We start from the raw sequence: 20,483 nt of genomic DNA on the forward strand, positions 1-20,483 counted from the left end.
ATATTAGTAAAACATAGTTTTCTTGATTATAATGCCACGCCTCTGGGCGTTTTGAGCACCAACAGATGTAAGCAATAAAACATTGTTTCCCATGAACTGATAAGTTTGCATCCTGGCTCTCTTTTTGTGAAAAGGAGTTTGAAGTCCGAAATTACCACTGTGATAAAAGACTTCCCCAGGTCGTAAATGACCCCTGTGAGGCTGACCGTTTACATTGCTGTGTCCGTTGACCCGATTGACCCCAGGTTGCCCGTGCCACGCTTGTGTATTGAGTCAGAAGTGTTGACGAAGGATACAACAGCATGAAACTTTTAAATATGATAACTTCTTATTCTTTAATCTCTATCACCCATCTCAAAACCTACCTATTTAAGATTGCATTTTCTGTGTAGCTCTCTATCGTGTTTCTATTTATAATTGTATTTTATTTATTGCATTCTATGTGTGATTGAATTTTATTTATTATAGTACCTATGCCTGTCTGTGACTGTAAAGTGTCCTTGAGAGCTTTGAAAGGCGCTGAAAATATAATGTATTATTATTATTATTATTATTATTATTATTATTATTATTATTATTATTATAACTAAATCCAAGAATTATTCCTATGAATTAGATATTCTCCCAACAGTTCTGGTCAAATCTTGCTTGCCATCTCTCCTTCCATTCATTTCAGCCATTATTCACTACTTGCTGTCCACAGGAATCATCCCTGCCTCCCTCAAAACGGCAGCTGTCACACCAATTCTTAAAAAGCTTTGCCCCATTTCTCATCTTCCTTTTATTTCCAAAATCCTTGAAAAGGTTGTGTACTCCCAGCTACACTCTCACCTCTCACACAGTACATCAGCTCTCTTAAAAGTCAAGAATGATCTTCTTTTGGCAGCTGACGCTGGTTAACTCTCCATCCTCGTCCGTTTTGACCTTCCCGCAGCTTTTGCCACAATTTCTCATCCCATCCTCCTTAACAGACTTTCCTCCATAGGGATCACCGACACGCCCCTACGCTGGTTCCACTCTTATCTCTCTGGCCACTCTCAGTTCATGCAAATTAACTCCTTCATTTCACAGTCCTCTCCTGTATCTTCTGGTGTGGCCCGAGGCTCTGTCCTGGGAACGCTCCTCTTTATCACCTGCCCTTGGAAATATTCTCCATAAATTTGGTATTCAATTTCATTGCTTTGTGGATGACACCCAGCTCTATCTCTCCAGCAAACCCGACACCTCTCTTCCACCTTCTTCCCTTTCACTCTGCCTCTCTGAAATTAAATCCTGGTTTACTTTACCAAACTTTGTCAAATTTAGCAGCAAAAAAAACTGAAATTCTCCTCATTGGTACCAAATCCACCTTGAGCAAAGCTAAGAGTTTCTGTCTCACGATTGACAATTCGAATGTTTTCTTCCTCCCATCAGGTCAAAAGCCTAGGTTTCATCCTTGACAGCACACTATTGTTCCACTCCCATATAAATAACTTAACTCGATCTGCGTACTTCCCCCTACGAAATATCAATCAGCATCTTCGCCCGTCTCCCACCACTGCTATCCAATTCACTTCTTATTGGTGTCCCTCAGAAACCTCTCCACAAGCTTCAACTAGTCCAGAATTCTTCAGCCCAGATCATCACCAGAACCTCATCCTTTCACCACATCACCCCTTGCTCCAAGACCTCCACTGGCTCTCGGTCAAATATAGAATCAACTTTAAAATTATTCTTTATATAGTTAAACTTATCCATAACCTTGCCCCCATACGTATCTGACCTTCTTCAAATTTCTATTCCCTCTCGTTCCCTCAGATCTTCTTCGTCCCTCCACCTCGGTGTGCCCCCTCAGCACGATGGGGAACAGACCTTTCAGCTGCTCTGCCCCCAAACTCTGGAACTCATTTCCTCCCAACATTCGTAACATCGATTCTCTTCCCACCTTCAAATCCCATCTCACAACCCACCTATTTAAAATGTCATTTTCTGTGTAGCTCCATCTATTGTTTGTATTAATAATAGAATTTTATTTATTGTATTCTATTTATAATTGTATTTTATTTACTTATTATTGTATCTATGCTTGTCTGTGACTGTAAAGTGTCATTGAAAGCTTTCAAAGGCGCTTGAAGTAAAATGTATTATTATTATTATTATTATTATTATTATTATTATTATTATTATTATTATTATTATTATTATTATTATAAAAAGAGGGATAGAACTGCTGGAACGGAAATTGCTGGTGCTGGCATGCATGGTGATAAAGAAATAATTTATCAACATGTTCTTTTTTTTGCAGTGAATGAGGCTCCTGGTGTGGTAAAAGTGGTTGAATGGCAGCAGACCTACTATGCTGCAGATTCTGGCATCCAATCAGCAGCCACCACAGTGCGTGATGATGACAGCTCTACTGGGTGCAGTGGAAGTAAAAAGTACACAGGCAGTACAAATACTGCATCTGTAACAACCAGCACTGGAACAGGAGCAGCCGGGGAACAAGAAAGCCCCACAGGTGAGCCCTATTTCTCCTCACATCCGCGCAATTTATCAACGGAAATGGAAACATCGATTGAAGAAACATTTTTGGATGCATTTTAGAGAACTATTGTTATTTGTTATTATTATTTTTTGTTTACTTTGTGTTACTTCTGGGTTGAGTGTACGCTGGAGCGTCTGGCTGCCGCTTCTCACTTGTAGAAAAAAATATCATGTGACTGTAAAGTGTCCTTGAGAGTTTTGAAAGGCGCTTATAAATTAAATGTATTCCAGTGGAACCTCGGTTTACGAACCCTTTGCCTTACGAACTTTTCGGTTTACGAACGTTAAACTTATGAAAATTAAACCTTGGCATACACACTCTTTTTCGGGATACACCTGGAGCGCCGCCCCACCATGGCTGGCGGAGTAATTTTCGGCGGAAGAACACCAAATGACTCGACCAAACAGCGCCACAGCCGGCCTACCTTTCCACACCAACTTTCTTTGAGTGCACACGTCGTTCGTCTTCAAGGATTTATCACGGATACATTTGGTGTTATGAGACCGAAAAAAACCCCACCACAGGCTCGTGTTCAGCCGACGAAGACACAAAACAAAATTACAGTCGAGGAGAAGAAGGAGATCATTAAGAAACACCAACAAGATGTGCATTTGTCTGACTTTGTCTGGGCCAAGTAGCAGTATGCTAAGTCCACCATTGCTACCATCCTTCGGAACAAAGAAGCTATTAAATGTGCATGTGTCGCTAATGGTGTTTCCATGTTGTCAACGCAACAGTCTAGGGCAATAGAAGAGGTTGAAAAACTTCTATTACTTTGGATAACGAAAAGCAGCTAGCCGGCAACAGCGTGAATAAATCAGTTACATCCGAGAAAGCACGGCAAATTCACTTTGAGATTGTCATGCGGCAACCTGGAAGTTCGCCGTTTATTGATGGTTTTAAAGCTAGCAACGGATGTTCGAGAACTTTAACTTACACATTCACTGCGTTGTCTGTCATGGTGATGCAGCCAGTTCTGACGGTAAAGCTGCCAAAGCCTACAAGGGATCCTCAAAATGGTGAAAGAAGAAGGCTACGTTCCTCAGCAAGTATTTCATGCAGATAAGACCGGCCTTTTTTAGAAAAAAGTTGCCTTACCGGACTTTCATAACACAGGAAGAGAAGTCTGTCCCTGGGCATAAACCTATGAAAGATAGTCTAACCCTCCTGTTTTGCGCTAATGCCAGTGGTGACTTTAAGATAAAACCAATGTTGGTTTATCATTCAGAAAACCCAAGGGCCTTCAAGAGAAACTAGGTGGTTAAATCCAAGCTTCACATTGATTCTCTTCCGACCTTCCCCTGCAAACTGTTGATACGTGTCCATGACCCCTGGGCCTTGGGCAGTGCTGTCAGCCGCGGCCACCGGGGCTCTCAGCCTGATACGTGGTTTGTAAGGGCTAGACGAGGGGATTGAAATCACGATTGGAGATACCGAAGATGGCATGATGCAAAGAGTCATGGGGAGCTCAGTGTTATGTCCAGGAAGCCCTGGACTGAGCCTCAAATCCATGCATCCTGTAACATTGTTGGACTTGACAGTAAGATGGATACTCATCGTACTGCCAGTTGGGGCAAACTTTCAGGCAGGATGGGGACACTCTGTCAAGTCCCGCAGGTTTCTTGATCTTCTGCTGCTTGAAGAGCCGTCTCACGTGCAGTTTGTAGAACTGTAGGGCAATGGGCGGAGATACGGTAGTTTCTGGTAATGGTGGGCAGACGTGGGAAATGGGGGTCGGCAAAATAATGTATTTAGCTCATCAGCCAGACCATTGTTAGGGGGATGGTAAACCAGTGGCGGCCTTCAGTGAAGTCCTACTTAGTCCGACTTGAACAAATATCCCTCGTAATACCATAATTTCTGACGTAATACCATAATTTCTGACACAACGGCTGGAGATCATTTACAAAAGCACACGCACGCAGTACTGGGCGTGGCATCACCTTAATCGTCTACATCACAGGCTATTTTCGAGAGCAATTACACATCAATAAATCTGCATCAGCAATTAGAACTTGTCACTATACGTGATACTGCAAACACTTAAAAATAAAAGGACATTTAAAATCATTTGTCCACAAAGTTTTATTAAGTCCACCAAGAATATGCAATCTTTAACAAGATTTTACGCTAAATTACAAAAGTTTAATATAATAAAAACAACAAGACGTTCACAAAATGAACTATTTGTTGAAAATAAAAGTAAACAAATCTTTTTCATTTGTTCTTGAGAATAGGCCTACATGTGACAGCGAGTTGTCCTCTCCTTCAGCCATTGTGGGTTAAAAAAGCGAGTAGATATACTTGTTTTTTTCTGCTAACGTTTCCGGGTCTGATCTGTTGTAGCTTGGTTGATTTGCATAGCGCTGCCTCCGCTGAGGGCTGAGGTAAAGTGAGTATCCAATCACAGGACGCGTACATGTCATGTTCAACGCGAGGCCCTCTAGCTGGCCTTACTGTGCCAACTCGTGATCTGATTGGCTATTGCAACTATATTTCAACTACATGTGCCCGTTCATGTACAGCGCACAGACGCCCTCACTCTTGATTCTGAAGGCGTCAGTCAGATTTCATACAGCCTGGCGACACAAGCTAGCTGAATTCTGATTGGATTAAAAACTCTGACCTAAAACTACAACACTGAAAGGAGCATAACCAAATGGATATAATATAACATCAAGAAAATAGTATGTAGAATAATTATATATATATTTAGAAAAAATACTTTTTTAATGCAATTGACTTTTATTATAATTATGATAATGATGTCTGATTATGTTAGGCCAGCAGAGAAGGCCTTGCTGGCTCTGACGGCCCACCACTGTGGTAAACAATATTTTGTTTATTGCTTTCAGGCCATTCCACACTTGTTAAGCCTCTCCGCATAACTTTTCTTTGCAATGTTAATTTCCTTTTTCAGTTGGTTTTTGACGTGTTTGTAAAATGCTCAATCTCCAATTCTAAATGCGGTCTCTTACACTTTCCTAAGCTGCCTGAGTTTGGGAGTGAACCATGGCTTGTTGTTGTTGAAGGAGCGGAAGGACCTCGTTGGTACACACATGTCCTCACAGAAACTAATGTATGATGTTAGAGTGTCTGTGTATTCACCCAATGTGCCCGTTGAAGTTTCAAAGACGTGCAGGCTATGCATTCTTGAAGAGCTAACTTTGCTTCATCTTTCCATTTGTTCACAGTCTTGACTACCGGTTTTACACATTTGAGTTTCTGTATGTATGTGGGAATTAAGTGTATTAAGTAGTGGTCAGAAAGACCCAATGCTGCATGCGCAACCGATCGGTTTTTCCTCCTTTGAGTGCTGTGTAACAGTGATTCAGAATGTTTTCTTCTCTGGTAAAACAGTCAATGTGCAGCTTATATTTGGGAAGTTCATGGTTTAGATGTGTTCGATTAAAATCGCCCAAAATGATAAGGCGTGACTCTGGATATTTTAGTTCGAGTTTGTTTACATGGTCCGCTAGCATTTGTATACACGTGTCAGCATTAGCCTGTGGCGCAATGTACACGCCGACGAGAATAAAGGAGGTGAACTCACGTGGCGAGTAGAATGGGTTGCAGTTGAGAGACAGCGATTCCAACCCAGGGCTGCAGTGTGCATCGAGCATCGTGACATCAGTGTGCCATTCTTCATTGATGTAGAAGCATATTCCACCACCTTTGGATTTCCCCGATTGCTCCGCGTCGCGGTTGGCTCTGAGGAGATGGTAGCGCGGAATCTGGGTGTCGGTCACTGAGCCAGGTCTCAGTGAAGCAGAGCGCAGCAGAACGTGTTTTATATTTTTTTTCTGAGGAGAAGAAGTTCGTCCATTTTGTTTGCGTTCGAAACCCCCGCTCCCGTAGTTTGACGAGCACGCCGGCTCGCTTTCCTCTTCTCCGTCGGCCTCTCAAAGCTCCGTACAGAGCGGCTGCGCCACTCGCGATCAGCCCCGAAACACCTTGTGTATATTGTTGTGCCGGTTAAAATAATCCAAGAGTGGACTCCTCAATGCTCAGTCACTCTTTCCTCGTGTGACTAAGCCGCATAGGGTTGCAAAAAACAAATGCCAATGACAAAACCAGGAACAATGCTAGGGAACGTGTGACCGAGGCTGCCATTCGCGGCGCCATCTTGAAAGTATTAATTCTATTGCACCTCTCAACTGTTGTGTGTGGTTGTTCTAGCAGGGTGGTCATGACCAACAGGTGTCGTGCTGGTGACAAGAAAGTCATTTTCGTCCCTGTAATCAATAAGTCAACTGCATGTAGGACCATTGGCGTTGTGGGAGGGAAAAGTACAAGTTCAGCTGATGACTGAACAGCCAACGGTGCAGCACACACCGCTCTAAAACACGCCGGAAGGGCTGCTGCCACCGGGTCAAGTCTTTTAGAATAAAATGCAACTGTCCTCAGTTTTTGTCCATGTTTTTGTAGCAAGACAGAAGGGCGAAACTCATAGCAACAAGTGGCGAAGGTAGAGAAAAGGAGTCAAAACATATCAGGAGAGCACTCACAAACTCATTTGATGACAATGAGGTTAAAATCTTAGCGGAATAACATAGATGGTTTTAAAGGGGAGTAAAAGAAGCGATTTTCATAAAACATCTAAATCCTTCATTAAACCGGTTTGGTGGTGTGAGGTTCAATTTGGATTGTTCGTACAATAGCCTGCTTAGGCAACATAGGATTAGTAATGCTGATGAGGTGATACCGGAGCAAGTGGGGCAATCAGGCCAGTCGTTAGTCAGGACAATAAGAACAATCAGTGGAGCCGCAGGGAGTAGTCCTCTGCTCCCCCCAACCTGAGAGCAGGCACCTATCATAGCAGAGTCTGTCACTGCCATGTCTGGACAGTAGGGATATATATATAGGGCCAAAACTACCAGTAAGACTTCAGTTCGCTGGAGAAGCATCTTGAAGAAGCGAAACGTCCAACACCTTCAAAGAAGTACAGATGAATCAGAATCAGAAAACCTTTATTCGTCCCACAATGGGGAAATATGCAGTCCACAGCAGCAATTTCAAAAGGGATGGGTTGGGGGGGTGAAAGGATAGAATACTGTGCAAATGTAAATGTGCAAAACCGTTTCATAAAAACTGTACATAGTGCAAGTTTCAAGTGGACTATTGATATATGTGGCATATTGATATCTGTAGCTGTATTGCATCAACCCATATTTACATGTCCATTTTTTTCACATCTGATCATTGAGAATTGCAAAGCCTGACAGCAGTCGGTAGGAATGAGCGGCGGTACCTCTCCTTCTTGCAGCACGAGTGTAATAGTCTCTGGCTGAAGGAGCTACCCAGTGCTGTCAGGGTGGGCAGGAGGGGGTGGCAAGGGCTGTCCATCATAGCTTTTAGTTTAGCTAGCGTCCGTCTGTTTCCCACCTCCTCAGAGAGTCCAGCGAGCAGCCCAGGACAGAACTGGCCCTCTTGACAAGGAGCTCCAGTCTTTTCCTTTCCCGGGTGGTGATGCTTCCTGACCAGCAGACAATTCCATAGTGGATGGCTGAACAGAGTCATAGAAAGTCTTTAGGAATGACCCCTGAACTCCAAAATACCTCAGTTTCCTGAGTTGGGAGAGGCGACTCTGTCCCTTTTTGATTAGGGCATCCGTGTTTCTAGTCCAGTCCAGTTTATTGTTGAGAGTAACACCCAGGTACTTGTAGGAGGTCACCCTCTCAATGTCTGAACCCTGGATGTTCAACGGTGCAGGTGAGGATTCTTTCCTGCAGAAATCCACTACCAGCTCCTTCGTTTTCCCGGTGTTGATCTGGAGGTGATTCTGCTGGCACCACTCCACAAAGTCGTTTGTCAGTCCCTTGTACTCCCGATCGTAAGATGACGGCTGAAGAAACCTTTTCATCGATAGAAGAAGCTTTGCTACCAATCTTTTGTAAATATTGTAACGTAGCTATTGATACAGTCTTGTTCTCGTCTTCAGTCGGTGAGGCAATTAAGACGTTGTCAACGAACAAAAGAATTTGAGAAGTCTCTGGATGTTTAAATTTAGCAACACACAAATACATTTCCTGTGAAAAAATTGTGGGGCTATCTGTAAACCCTTATGGCAATCTTCTTTATGCCTTAAATCTAAGTAGATAAAACACACATAACACATAAAATACAGAACACACAGCCAGACGGAGTAAACCCCCTCTGGTCGACAGAGCCAAGGCCTGTTGCACGGTCCGAGTCAAAAAAAGCACCTGTTTGAATGTAAAAATCAAGCAGGAACCAAAGTACAAAACAAAAAGATTCTTGAATCTTTCGGACAGTGCAGAGACATGTTACTCCATTGAGGGAGAGCGGCGAGAGCAAGAGCCCCTCCCTCACCGGAGGTAGTTATACGGCGGGAATGACATCATTTCAAATGAGCCTATCAGCTACTAGATGCAGTGATACCTCGGTTTACGAACGCCTAGGCGTATGAAATTTTCGGTTTACGAACGTTAAATTTAAGAAAATTTTACCTTGGCATTCGAACTATTGTTTGGGATACACATGGAGCGCCACAATGAGTGCTGTGTCGTTCGCGAACGAGCCCGTTCTCCTAACAAGTGTCACATTCCTCCTCTGCGCCAGGAGCGGGCCCCTCCCCTCCCTGCTCTCCGGACTCACTCACCTGTTTCTCATTCCCTTAATTGTGCCTTCTGGCTATATAAGCCACCCAATCCGTTCGGTCCGCACCGGTGTATTCTCCGTTATTCCCTGTCACCCAGCAGTATGCAGGTCTGTTACGCTGTTCTTCTCGTTTGCCTGATCTCTTGTTTGCTTTATGTGTCTCAGTAAAGACCTTTCTGGAATTTACCATCTCCTTTGTCCTTTATTCGTCGTTCCCCAGTCTTCGGTTAAAACCACGTGATTGGTCAAAAATGCAGCAGTGAGGGGGAGTTTTTTATAGTCGGAGAGAGAGAGTGAGGCTGTTCTCCTAACAAGGAAATGGCAGCCGACTTTTTTTTTATCCTCGATTCCGCACCCCCAGTCTTAAATGACGTTAAAGCCACGTCATTGGTAAAGAACGCAACAGTGGGGGGGATTAAACATTGAAGAGACAGGCTGACAGAGAATGAGACTGAGAGAGAATGAGAAAATGGATAGAAAACAGTGAAATTTGGACTTGTTTAAACATTAATTTGAAGTTCCAAAGCAGAGTGTAGACTAGACTGCAAGGTTAGAATATATCATCAATCACGCTCCACAAATAACCCGCACAAGCCATCTGTACACTTGGTGCAAAAAGCTATGAACCCAGCTAAACAGAATATAATTTTGAGGCCCGTGTTGGCACGTCTCTCCACACCTGCCTGGGGACCAATTCATGTGGCACTTGGCTTGAAAATTTAGCACATTGAGCACGGCTTCTTCTGGTGCTACAACCGCGACAGTTTTGCCCAAGTAAACCCCTCTCTGGCCGACAGAGCACACTCCGCCTGTTGTCACGGTCGAGTCTAACAAGCACTCGACTCCGTTGGAAGGGAACTTTTTTTCCACATTCACCGGATCGAGCCAGAGCAACATCCCCACTTGGACACAGCCCAGCTGCCGACCCTGGATTGCCGACAAATTCGATACTCTGTCTATGGCCAGTAGAACCTACCACGAGATTAATAAAAATCCCGCAACATATACCATCAAGTTGCTGAGTTTTGTTGCGTTTTACCTGATTGGCTGCAAAAAAGTTTTTTTTTACCTGATTAGCATCAACAACTGCCCTTGGCTCGAAGCCGTCGTCATCTGAAAGCGTTGCATTCAGGCCTATTGCAGTAGTTTAGACTCCCGGGACTTCTCTGCACCAAATGTTAGGGTCATACTGAATGAATCAGGAATCAAAAGTAAAAACAAAAAGATTCTTTAATCTTTGGGATGGCACAAAATGTGACTGCCCACCCCAAGAGGAAAGAGAGGGGCTGGTTGGGAGAGCTTTTATAAAGTTGGACAGGATGTGACATCATGTAAAGACAGACAGAATGTGACATGATGACAGGAAGTCAGAGAAAATAAAAGGAAATAGAAAATATGTTTAAAATGTGTTTGTATAGCGAAACTAAATCACACACATGCATTGACTCAAGCTGCTCCCCAATACTGCATTTAATATACATTTTGTGGCTTAAAGTTACCCACCAAACCACGAGTGAGACTGTTACTCAGTTCAGAATCAGAATTATCCTTATTGGCCAAGTCTTCCTTTAGAACACATACGGAATTTTTCTCTGGTAGTACACACTGCAGTTGTTGTATTTGTTGGACAACAAGTAATCGAGGACATCTGCAATTTTGCAGATGTCCTCGATCACCTCAAAGTGTCTGGTGCTGGAGGTTATATAGATCAGTAAAAGTGGTTCAAATCAGGACAGAGCTGGAGCTCCAAATACTATAATGGGGTACTGTTCCATAGGGTTGTCCAAAATTGCAGTCATTATACAGTTAGATTTGGGTTACTTTTTTAGAGAATTAAAGCCGAAAGGGAAGAAGCTGTTTAATGGTCTGGTGGATTTGGTGAGCATGCCTGCCTGAGGGGTGTAGCTAGAACAGGAGGTGGACAGGGTGCGGTGGTTCCAGTAGGATTTACTGTGCCCTTGTCTTGGTTCTTGCAATGTACAAGTCCTCGAGAGTGGGTAGGGTGGTGCCAAAGATTTTTTTCCGCCATCCGTTGAAGTCGGATTTTGTCCTATTTTGTGGCGGCCCTGAACCAAACCGTGATGGAAGAACACATAATTAATTTGATGACTGCTGTGTAGAGCTGCCGTAGCACCTCCTGTGGCAGCATGTGGTTCTTCACCAGCCTCAGGAAGTACATCCACTTCATGTCCTGGGATTCCTGTTATTCCCAGGAACTTGAAGGTCTCGACGGCTGACGTGGGGCAGCTGTAGTGAATCTACCATCTTGAGCTATAGGTTGTGTCGGCAGAACCAGAGCTCTAGTTGCTCCAATTGTTGGTACGCAGATATATCGCTGTCTTTGACGAGACCGATGACCGTGGTATCGTCTGGTACTTGAATTTGACAGCGAGGAGTGTTGAGGTACAATCGTTCGTGTAGACTCTACAAGAAGCGCAGTTGACTGCTACCCTTGCCCCACCATGGAACAGGAACCAGGAGGGAACGGCAACCCATGCCTCACCAAGGAACAGGAAATAAAAGGCTTTGCCAGGAAACAGGAAGGGGAAGGCGACGCCAACCCTTGCCTTGCCGGGGAACAGAAAGGTGACAGCCTGATGAGAAGCACTTGCCTGCAAGGTCCAGTGGTTGGTCGGGTCATTCTCTCTCGATTTGTAAGGTGGTGGTGGTGGACCCCAAAAAATAAGGCAGGGGGGAGGGGGAGGGTGTATTTGACAAATTGTATTCACTTCCAGACATGTGCAGAACTGTGTCATTTTCACTCGAATTCCAGGACCCACCGATTTTAAGGACTACATAAATATCCAATGCAGCATATTCATCAGAAAAAAATGTTAATTCCTCATTTATATTGTTCTGGAATAATATGATGTGCAAGTGGGGACGGCTGTGCAAAAGGCAAATGCCAGAACATTTTGCCAGAGGTCCAACCAGCGCTTTATCGCCCCACGTAAAATACAAACCCGAACAAATTTGTGAATGGCACTACAAGTCTCAAATAAATTTGGGAATGGCATTAAATGAGTTAAATAAAGTCGGCAGGAACAACATCTGAAAACAAAATCACAAAAAGGCCTAAAGTAGCAAACAAAACATTACATGGTGAAACAAAAAATGACACAACAATGAATGGTCGTGCCGGAAGTCCTTTTAACTGCCACCGATTAAAACGAGCAAAAAGTATCATGTAAAATTGTTTTCCAATTTTGAGTATGACTATGTGTCATAGATGTTGGCTTGGACAGTTTGAACAAAGGCTCGAACACATAAAGATTGTGCTTCACAGCAGGAGGTGGTTTTCATGAAGCCACTCCTTGTGCCTCTCAATGAAAACCTCACCTCTACAGCTTCTGCCAAGGTTTTTATTGGTAGTACGTGCAAATTCAATAGATTCATTAATAAAACACACCCTTCTTTATTTGAATACAACGCCCCTGCACGTCCCCCCGGTGGTCCTCTGGAGGTACCAAGTCATCCCTTGGTGCAAGCATCAACATGCATAAATCAACAGAACATAGCTATTTAAATAAGTGGCCTTTCCATGAATGGATACATTTATAACCTGGCTAATCTAACCTTTATCTAGATTAGATCTCTTACCCTCTTACTCAATGATGGCAGTTTAATAGGCTGGGTCTGTTTGCCTCAAATTGACCCCAGGTCTCTGTGCTCCATTGTCTATTGGCCTTGTGGTCGGCCTACCAAACATACAAAAAGATGATTTTTTAAAAAAATATAACTTCTCTTCTGTAGAGTCTCGATCACAATAATAGATGAAAAATGTGACTTCTTACTCTCTCTGTTTCAATTTTTCTCCATAGATGTAGATGCTCAATACTCACTAACCCGGGCCCAGCGTGTCAGGGCAGCCATGTTTCCTGAGACACTGGTGGAGGGAGAGGAAGCTATCCCAGTTCAAGCAGATCCCGCACAACAGAGCAACGTGGAAAGACTGGCCCAACCCTCACAGTTATTAAAAACAGCCATAGTTCATTTGATCAATTACCAGGATGACGCCGAGCTGGCCACAAGAGCAGTGCCAGAGTTGACGAAGCTCCTTGCAGATGATGATCCGGTATTTTTTTTCTTTTTTTTTGCATGATTTTTACAAAAAAAAAATATTAAAAAAGTATACAAAAAATGTAATCATGTACAGTGATACCTCAGCTCACGAACATAATTGGTTCCCAGAAAGTGTGTGTGAGGCGAAAAGTTCGTCTTCCGAACATTTATTTCCCATAAGAAACGATTAAAATCTGAATCAGAAAACCTTTATTCGTCCCACAATGGGGAAATTTGCAGTCCACAGCAGCAATTGAAAGGGGATGGGGTGGGGGGTGAAAGGATAGAAAACAAGATATTCTGAGCATAACAAAATAAAAACAGTCAACTGTATACTGTGCAAATGTAGATGTGCAAACCATTTTATAAAAAAATGAGAATAATCCTTTTCGAGGTCCCCATAAAACGCAATTTTCTACTAAATAAGCCTTAAAATTACACAAAATATACCTTATGTTATGTATAATAAATGTGCTATTGTATTGTAATTAAACGTCTTTGTAAGCTCTCAGTCGTACAGGAGTGGTCTATCGATGAAAAGGTTTTTATACCTGTCATCCCTACTTCTTTGAAGGTGTCAGACGTTTCGCTTCTCATCCAAGAGGCTTCTCTCTATCTATCTATCTATCTATCTATCTATCTATCTATCTATCTATCTATCTATCTATCTATCTATCTATCTATCTATCTATCTATCTATCTATCTATCTATCTATCTATCTATCTATCTATCTATCTATCTATCTATCTATCTATCTATCTATCTATCTATCTAGTTAGCTATATTTTACGTATTAAGACTCGCGCTGAATATTCATGAAGTCTTGTTTTTGAGTTGATGACGATCCCGGAGTGAGGTCACGGAGGAAACGCCACTGACCAAGAAAGCGACACACAATGCATTATGAGTACTTTGTGAAACACTGAAACCACTGTGTTGATCGCAAAATTAGAAGGAAAACGACATAAATAATGCAATGGTTAATCGTGTGACAGCCAATTGCAGTAACACGCATAAAGAAGGTGTACGTTTACACAAATTCCCAGCAAACAAACAATGCAGCATTTCCAACGCAGCAGAGCAGTATAGCACCAGCCGAGGAGCTCCCCGGAGTGCCCGCTTGGATAACCGCTGTAATCCTTTCGGCCTGACATTGGGTAGAAATTTGCTTCGAGTGGTGAAAGAGAGCAATAGTCATAATAGCGGAGCAAACCTATCGGAACAAGGAGTTAACCGGAGTCATTCATACGCAAGTTCGGAGCTCTTCATCTTGGATTTTGATTGGATTTACCTTTATTAGTCTCGCAGTGGAGAAATTTACTTTTCACAGCAGCAAAGTGATGGAAGGAATGAAAGTAGAAAAACAAAATACATGAGCTTCTGGAAAGCGCCACTCTCGCGGCGCCGTCTTCAAGTCAAAAGAAAAAAAAAATGAAATGACAAATATGACAGCACAAATACAATATGACAACACAAATCGTGAAAGTTTAAACAGCGTTTTGCATGCACAACCAGTAAACAATCTGCATTGATGTTGACATCATGTAGCTTATCATTTGTTATTCATGTCCTTATATGCCACATATCACCCAATGGATGCTATATTGCTTATTCACGGAGCTTCATATATGCTTCATATGTCGTGTCCTTCACCAGTTTCGTCACTTACGGCTCAAATTGATGCGGAAGGACTTCTTTAATCGATCGCAAACACTTATGCTTTCCTCTTCAGAACTATTTGAATCATATTCATAACTGGATGAGTAACAAGAAATGATTTTTTTCTGAAGCTGAACTCTCTGAAGTCATTGTTTTGATTCTGGAGCAAGGCAGTTTGTGTAGGAGTTTCCTGACGTGATGTCACGAACTAGGGCCTGGACTTTCTGAATCTCTCCAGTTTTGAGGTCATTAGTGGCAGTTTTTCGCAATTTTATGTCATTTTAATGGTGTTTTGCATTTGACTGAAAATAGCCTGCGTGTTTTGGGTATTTTATATGCTATAAAACGTTTTTCTGCTGTCAGGAAACAAAAAAAAAAATGGTGTCGGTTGTCCTTTAAGTCACACAAACGCAGCCCTCGATCGTGTTTTTCGATGGTGTCCTGCTCGACCATAATTTTCTTATGTGTCTTCTTCGGCTTAACGCTAGCCTGTGGTGGGGTCTTTTTCGCTCCCATAATAGCAAAAGAACACTCGATAAAAAAACCACGTCCGCACTCAAAGGGGTGACTAAAACTAGTCCGCCAGCCACCGTGGCGCTGTGCGACCGTGTGATTCTATGTTCTATACTATATGTTTGCAAATTTAATGTTCGTGAGGCAAAAAGTTCATGAGCTGAAGTGTTCGTCAGCGTAGGTATCACTGTATTTGAAACATGAATGGAAATTAACTCATTCACTGCCAAACGTGCAAAAATGTGTCCACTCCAGGGCCAAGGTTGTTGTTATTTTCACTCAAATTGCAGGACCCACGGAATATTGAGTTTGAGGACTACATTAACATCCATCTTTCAGCAGAAAAAACAGTTAATTTCCTAGTTTTATGGGTCTGGAATTATCTGAATTTGAAATGGGGGAGGCTGTACAAAAGGCCAATGCTGCCCCCTCGTGGGAGTGAAAAACATTGCCATAGGTCTGACCAGCGCTTTATCCGCTCCCCTCACCCAGCAAGAAAAACCAAAACCTGAACAAATGGCGCTACACGTTTTTAATGATATTGCTCTTTTTACTAGGTAGTGGTGAACAAGGCAGCCATGATTGTCAACCAACTCACTCGTAAAGAAGCCAGTCGCCGAGTTCTGGTACAATCTTCAACCATGATTGTAGCTGTGGTTCGTGCCATGACAACGGCAGTGGACATAGAGACGGCTCGTTGCACAGCAGGCATCCTCCACAGCTTGTCACACCAGAGTGAGGGACTGCAGGTCATATTTAAGTCTGGAGGGATACCAGCGCTTGTCTGCATGCTGAGGTAGAATGATTTTAACTGAAATACAAAAGGTTCATAATCAAAAAGATCTTTTTTTTCCCTACAAATTTTTGGATATTCTCTTATGTTTTGTTACATTTTCATTAATTGCAGTTTGTCGACCACCACGCCTAAGAAATAATTTCGGAGATAAAAATGTATTTTCATTTGTCAAGTTAGACAAATAAATACATTTTAATATGTTCCACTCTATGTGGCCCGATCATGGACTGGTTAATGCGTCAGCCTCTGAGTGCAGAAGTGCAGTGTTTGAAATCCAGCTCAGATCTTTCTGTGTGTCCCAAACACATGCATTGTGTGTTTATCCATGTACAGATTTGCCACTATGGGTGAAACTGGTGAGCCCATAGCACAACCATGAATTTGTTTGTAATTTGTTTTTTCCCTAAATTGAAAATATGTAATATTAAGGCAAATTTCCACTAATTGGTAGATGTGGTCCGGTCTTAAACCAGACCACATCTACCAGGTTCTTTCATGCAGACAAGAGTCCTCCAGCAGTCTCGTCTGGGGGTTGGAACACATGTCAAGAGCGAAGTCACATCATATGATGCCAATGTTTCCTCTTGCTCTAATTTCAGGTCTTTGATACTCTCTACAAATCCTGTGGTGTTCCCTACGTGATGTTCTGTGTTATCAACCAACGGAGCTCAGATCATTTTTAACTATTTGGCTAGATTTTAAACAATGGGTCTGAGGGGGAAACCTTTTTTGGCAGTCCATAGATATATGGTGTGTACTCGTCCGAGTATAATCCCAAATACATCTGTTTGTCTATTAGTTTTTCTTTCTCTAACTTTTGGAGACAGTCTATAATTTCTTTAATTGTATCTATTGGAAAGGACCCTTTTTAGTTGCTCATAAGTGTTAGAATCACTCATTAACCTATTAATTTTGTCTTCACAATCCAATTTGTTGTCTGCTGGCAAGGTAGTAAGGTTCGTTCCAATAAATAAAACAACATGGTGTCAGGAGTCCTGTCGTTGACGTGGTGTGTGCGGAGAGGATCTTTTGGACATGTGGCGGAGAGAAAAAGGCCAAATGACTGAAATAGAGGAAGGCACCATGTCACCGATCCGCCTGTGGATCTCTCGCTCCCTTCTATCTTAATACCAAAATACATCATGAGGCCTCATTTGTTCCATCACCATTAAGTTACCCAAGTTGACGCAACAGCTGGACTCACGTGTGCCTCATTTCATAACACGACATGGTGTCAGAAGTCCTGTAGTTGATGTGGTGTGTGCAAAGTGGATCTTTTGGACATGCGGCAAAGAGGAAAAGGCTAAATGACCGATAGAGAGGAAGGCACCTTAGCACGGACGGGTTAATGGAGCTGCGCCGCTAGGTGCACAGCGGACTGTGGGACCGGTCGTCACAGCGGAGCCGTTCACCATGTTCAACACCCATCCCTTCAACTTTTCAAAACTATAGGAGTGGGACAAATGGATCAGGGGATTCAAAAGATTCCACCTGGCCAATAATCTGCATGTGGCCAGTAACCTGAATGCCGGGTTTGAAGAAAATCAAGTGAACACACTTATATACTGCATGGGTGACAAAGCAGGTGACAAAGGTGGGTCGAATCTGACGGAGGTTCAACGGTGCACATACCAAGAAGTGCGAAGGGGACTCCAAGACTTCTTCGTTGTCAAGAAAAATGTCATCTTTGAGCGTGCTATTTTCAACATGTGCTATAAAAAGGAACAGGAGACTATGGATTTGTTTGTCACTGTACTGTATGCGCTGTGAGAGCATTGTAGCTATGTGACGCTACACAATCAACTGATCAGAGACAGAATTGTAGTTGTACTATGGGACAAAAGATTGTCTGAACGCATGCAGTTGGATGCGGATTAATCCATCCATCCATCCATCCATCTTCTGCCGCTTATCCGAGGTCGGGTCGCGGGGGCAGCAGCTTCAGTAGAGAAGCCCAGACTTCCCTCTCCCCAGCCACTTCTTCTTACTCGTCCTGGCGGATCCCGAGGCGTTCCCAGGCCAGCTGGGAGACATAGTCTCTCCGGCGTGTCCTGGGTCGTCCCGGGGTCTCCTACCAGCGGGGCATGCTCGGAACACATCACCGGGGAGGCGTCCTGGGGGCATCCTAATCAGATGCCCAAGCCTCCTCATCTGGCTCCTCTCGATGTGGAGGAGAAGCGGCTCAACTTTGAGCCCCTCCCGGATGACTGAGCTTCTCACCTTATCTCTAAGGGAGAGCCCGGATACCCTACGGCAGGGGTGTCAAAGTCATTTTTTTGCTGCGGGCCACATTGTAGTTATGGTTTCCTCTCAAGGGCCGTTATGAATTTGGGGAACCCATTAGAATGTTTAAATCCCTTCAAATATTACATATAGAGCACACAGCAAATTAATGAATAACTCATTTTCAAATCTCAAGTCAAGAATAATGACCTTTATTGTGGTTGACATCCAAAAATATGAAATTTTGGCTCAGATTTTAGCAATCATCATGGAATTTAACGAGTTTGATTTGCTTTCGCGGGCCGAAAAAAATGATGAGGCGGGCCGGATTTGGCCCGCGGGCCTTGACTTTGACACCTGTGCCCTACGGAGAAAGCTCATTTCGGCCGCTTGCATCCGGGATCTCGTTCTTTCGGACATAACCCATAGCTCGTGACCATAGATGAGGGTTGGGACGTAGATCAACCGGTAAATTGAGAGCTTTGCTTTTGGCTCAGCTCCTTCTTCACCACAACAGATCAGTACAAAGTCCCCATCACAGCAGACGCCGCACCGATCCGCCTGTCGACCTCTCGCTCCCTTACACCCTCATTCGTGAACAAGACACCCAGATACTTAAACGCCTCCACTTGAGGCAAAATCTCCTGCTCCTCCTCCTGGAGTGCCCTCTCCTCCTGGAGAGGGCACTCCACCCTTTTCTGACTGAGAACCATTGTCTAAGATTTGGAGGTGCTGATTCTCATCTCAGCCGCTTCACATTCGACTGTGAAACGCTCAAGAGAGAGTTGGAGAGCTCCACTTAAAGGCCCCAACAGTACCACATCATCTGCAAAAAGCAGAGATGCTATACTGAGGCCACCAAAACGGAAACCTTCAACGCTTTGGCTGCGCCTAGAAATTCTGTCCATAAAGGTTATGACCAGAATCTGTGCCAAAGGGCAGCCTTGGCGGAGCCCAACCCTCACTGGGAAGAATTCCGACTTATTGCCAGCAATGCGAACCAGACTCTGACCGAACGGCCCGTATCTGTCATGAGCCAGTTGACAGCGGGGCGGGGCCTCCGTTCCCGCCGCTCGCCAGCTGCTGTCAATTCCCTCCTCATTAACTGTGGACATTTAAACCCGACGCTGGCATCCACCCAGCGTCGGAAGATACTTCGCCTTATGCCAAGCTAGTACGTGGAACTTGTTACCAGTACATTATTTGCTTCGCCCGAGGAATGATTTTAGCCACGAACGCGTTTGTTGTTTGCACCGCGTCGTAGGTTGTTTTGCACCCCCGTGTGCCACTTTATTTTCTTGGTTAGTGTGGTTGGGTGGATTGCCGCCACTCACCCACTAACATTGTCAGTTGTCATTTTGAGTTTGTTTCACGAGTTTTTACCGGGTCCGCGTATTTTCGGACCCGCGCTTTATGTTAATAAATCCTTTGCCGGTACCCACGCCTCTGTCCTGCTCTACGATCCACCGCCTATACCACACGTTCCTGCTCGCCAGCTGCCACTGTCGCCGCCGGAACGTGACAGTATCAGGCGTTTCTGTACGCCATACTCCCGAAGCACCCTCCACAGAACTCCACATGTAGACTGGTTGGGCGAATTCCCATGCACCCTCTAGTACCCTGGTGTAGAGCTGGTCCACTGTTCTGCGGCCGGGACAAAAACCACACTGTTCCTCCTCAATCTGAGGCTCGACTTTTTGATGGACCCGCCCCTCTAGAACCCCTGAATAGACCTTTCCAGGGAGGCTGAGGCTGTGATCCCTCTGTAGTTGGAACACACCTTCCGGTCCCCCTTTTTAAAAAGGGGGACCACCGGCCGGGCTGCCACTCCAGAGGCACTCTCCCCGATGACCATGCAATGTTGCAGAAGCGTGTCAGCCAGGACAGCCCCACAACATCCAGAGCCTTTAGGAACTCCGGTCGGATCTCATCCACCCTCTGGGCCTTGCCACCGAGGAGCTTTTTAACCACCTCAGTGACTTCAGCCACAGAGATCAGAGAGCCCACCTCAGAGTCCCCAGACACTGCTTCCTACAAGGAAGGCGTGTTGTGGAGTTGAGAAGGTCTTCGAAGTACTCTGCCCA

The 20,483-nt window shown here is 44.0% G+C and overlaps 1 protein-coding gene and 1 pseudogene across 9 annotated transcripts in view; one reads left to right on the forward strand and one right to left on the reverse strand.

The window, feature by feature from the left end:
- Positions 1 to 20,483, forward strand: part of LOC148886001 (junction plakoglobin a-like) — a 146,669-nt gene that overhangs the window by 80,123 nt on the left and 46,063 nt on the right. For all 9 annotated transcript variants that reach the window (XM_089018451.1, XM_089018450.1, XM_089018447.1 and 6 more), the window contains 3 exons: positions 2,285 to 2,497; positions 12,967 to 13,220; positions 15,938 to 16,176. In XM_089018451.1, coding sequence (XP_088874577.1) covers positions 2,285 to 2,497; positions 12,967 to 13,220; positions 15,938 to 16,176 — 706 coding nt within the window. The remainder of the gene's footprint in view (positions 1 to 2,284; positions 2,498 to 12,966; positions 13,221 to 15,937; positions 16,177 to 20,483) is intronic.
- On the reverse strand, positions 3,876 to 6,637 carry LOC148886002 (uncharacterized; annotated as a pseudogene).

Source organism: Hippocampus bargibanti, linkage group LG17, assembly GCF_051943395.1.
Source record: "Hippocampus bargibanti isolate YZ-2025 linkage group LG17, ASM5194339v1, whole genome shotgun sequence".
NCBI lineage: Eukaryota > Metazoa > Chordata > Actinopteri > Syngnathiformes > Syngnathidae > Hippocampus > Hippocampus bargibanti.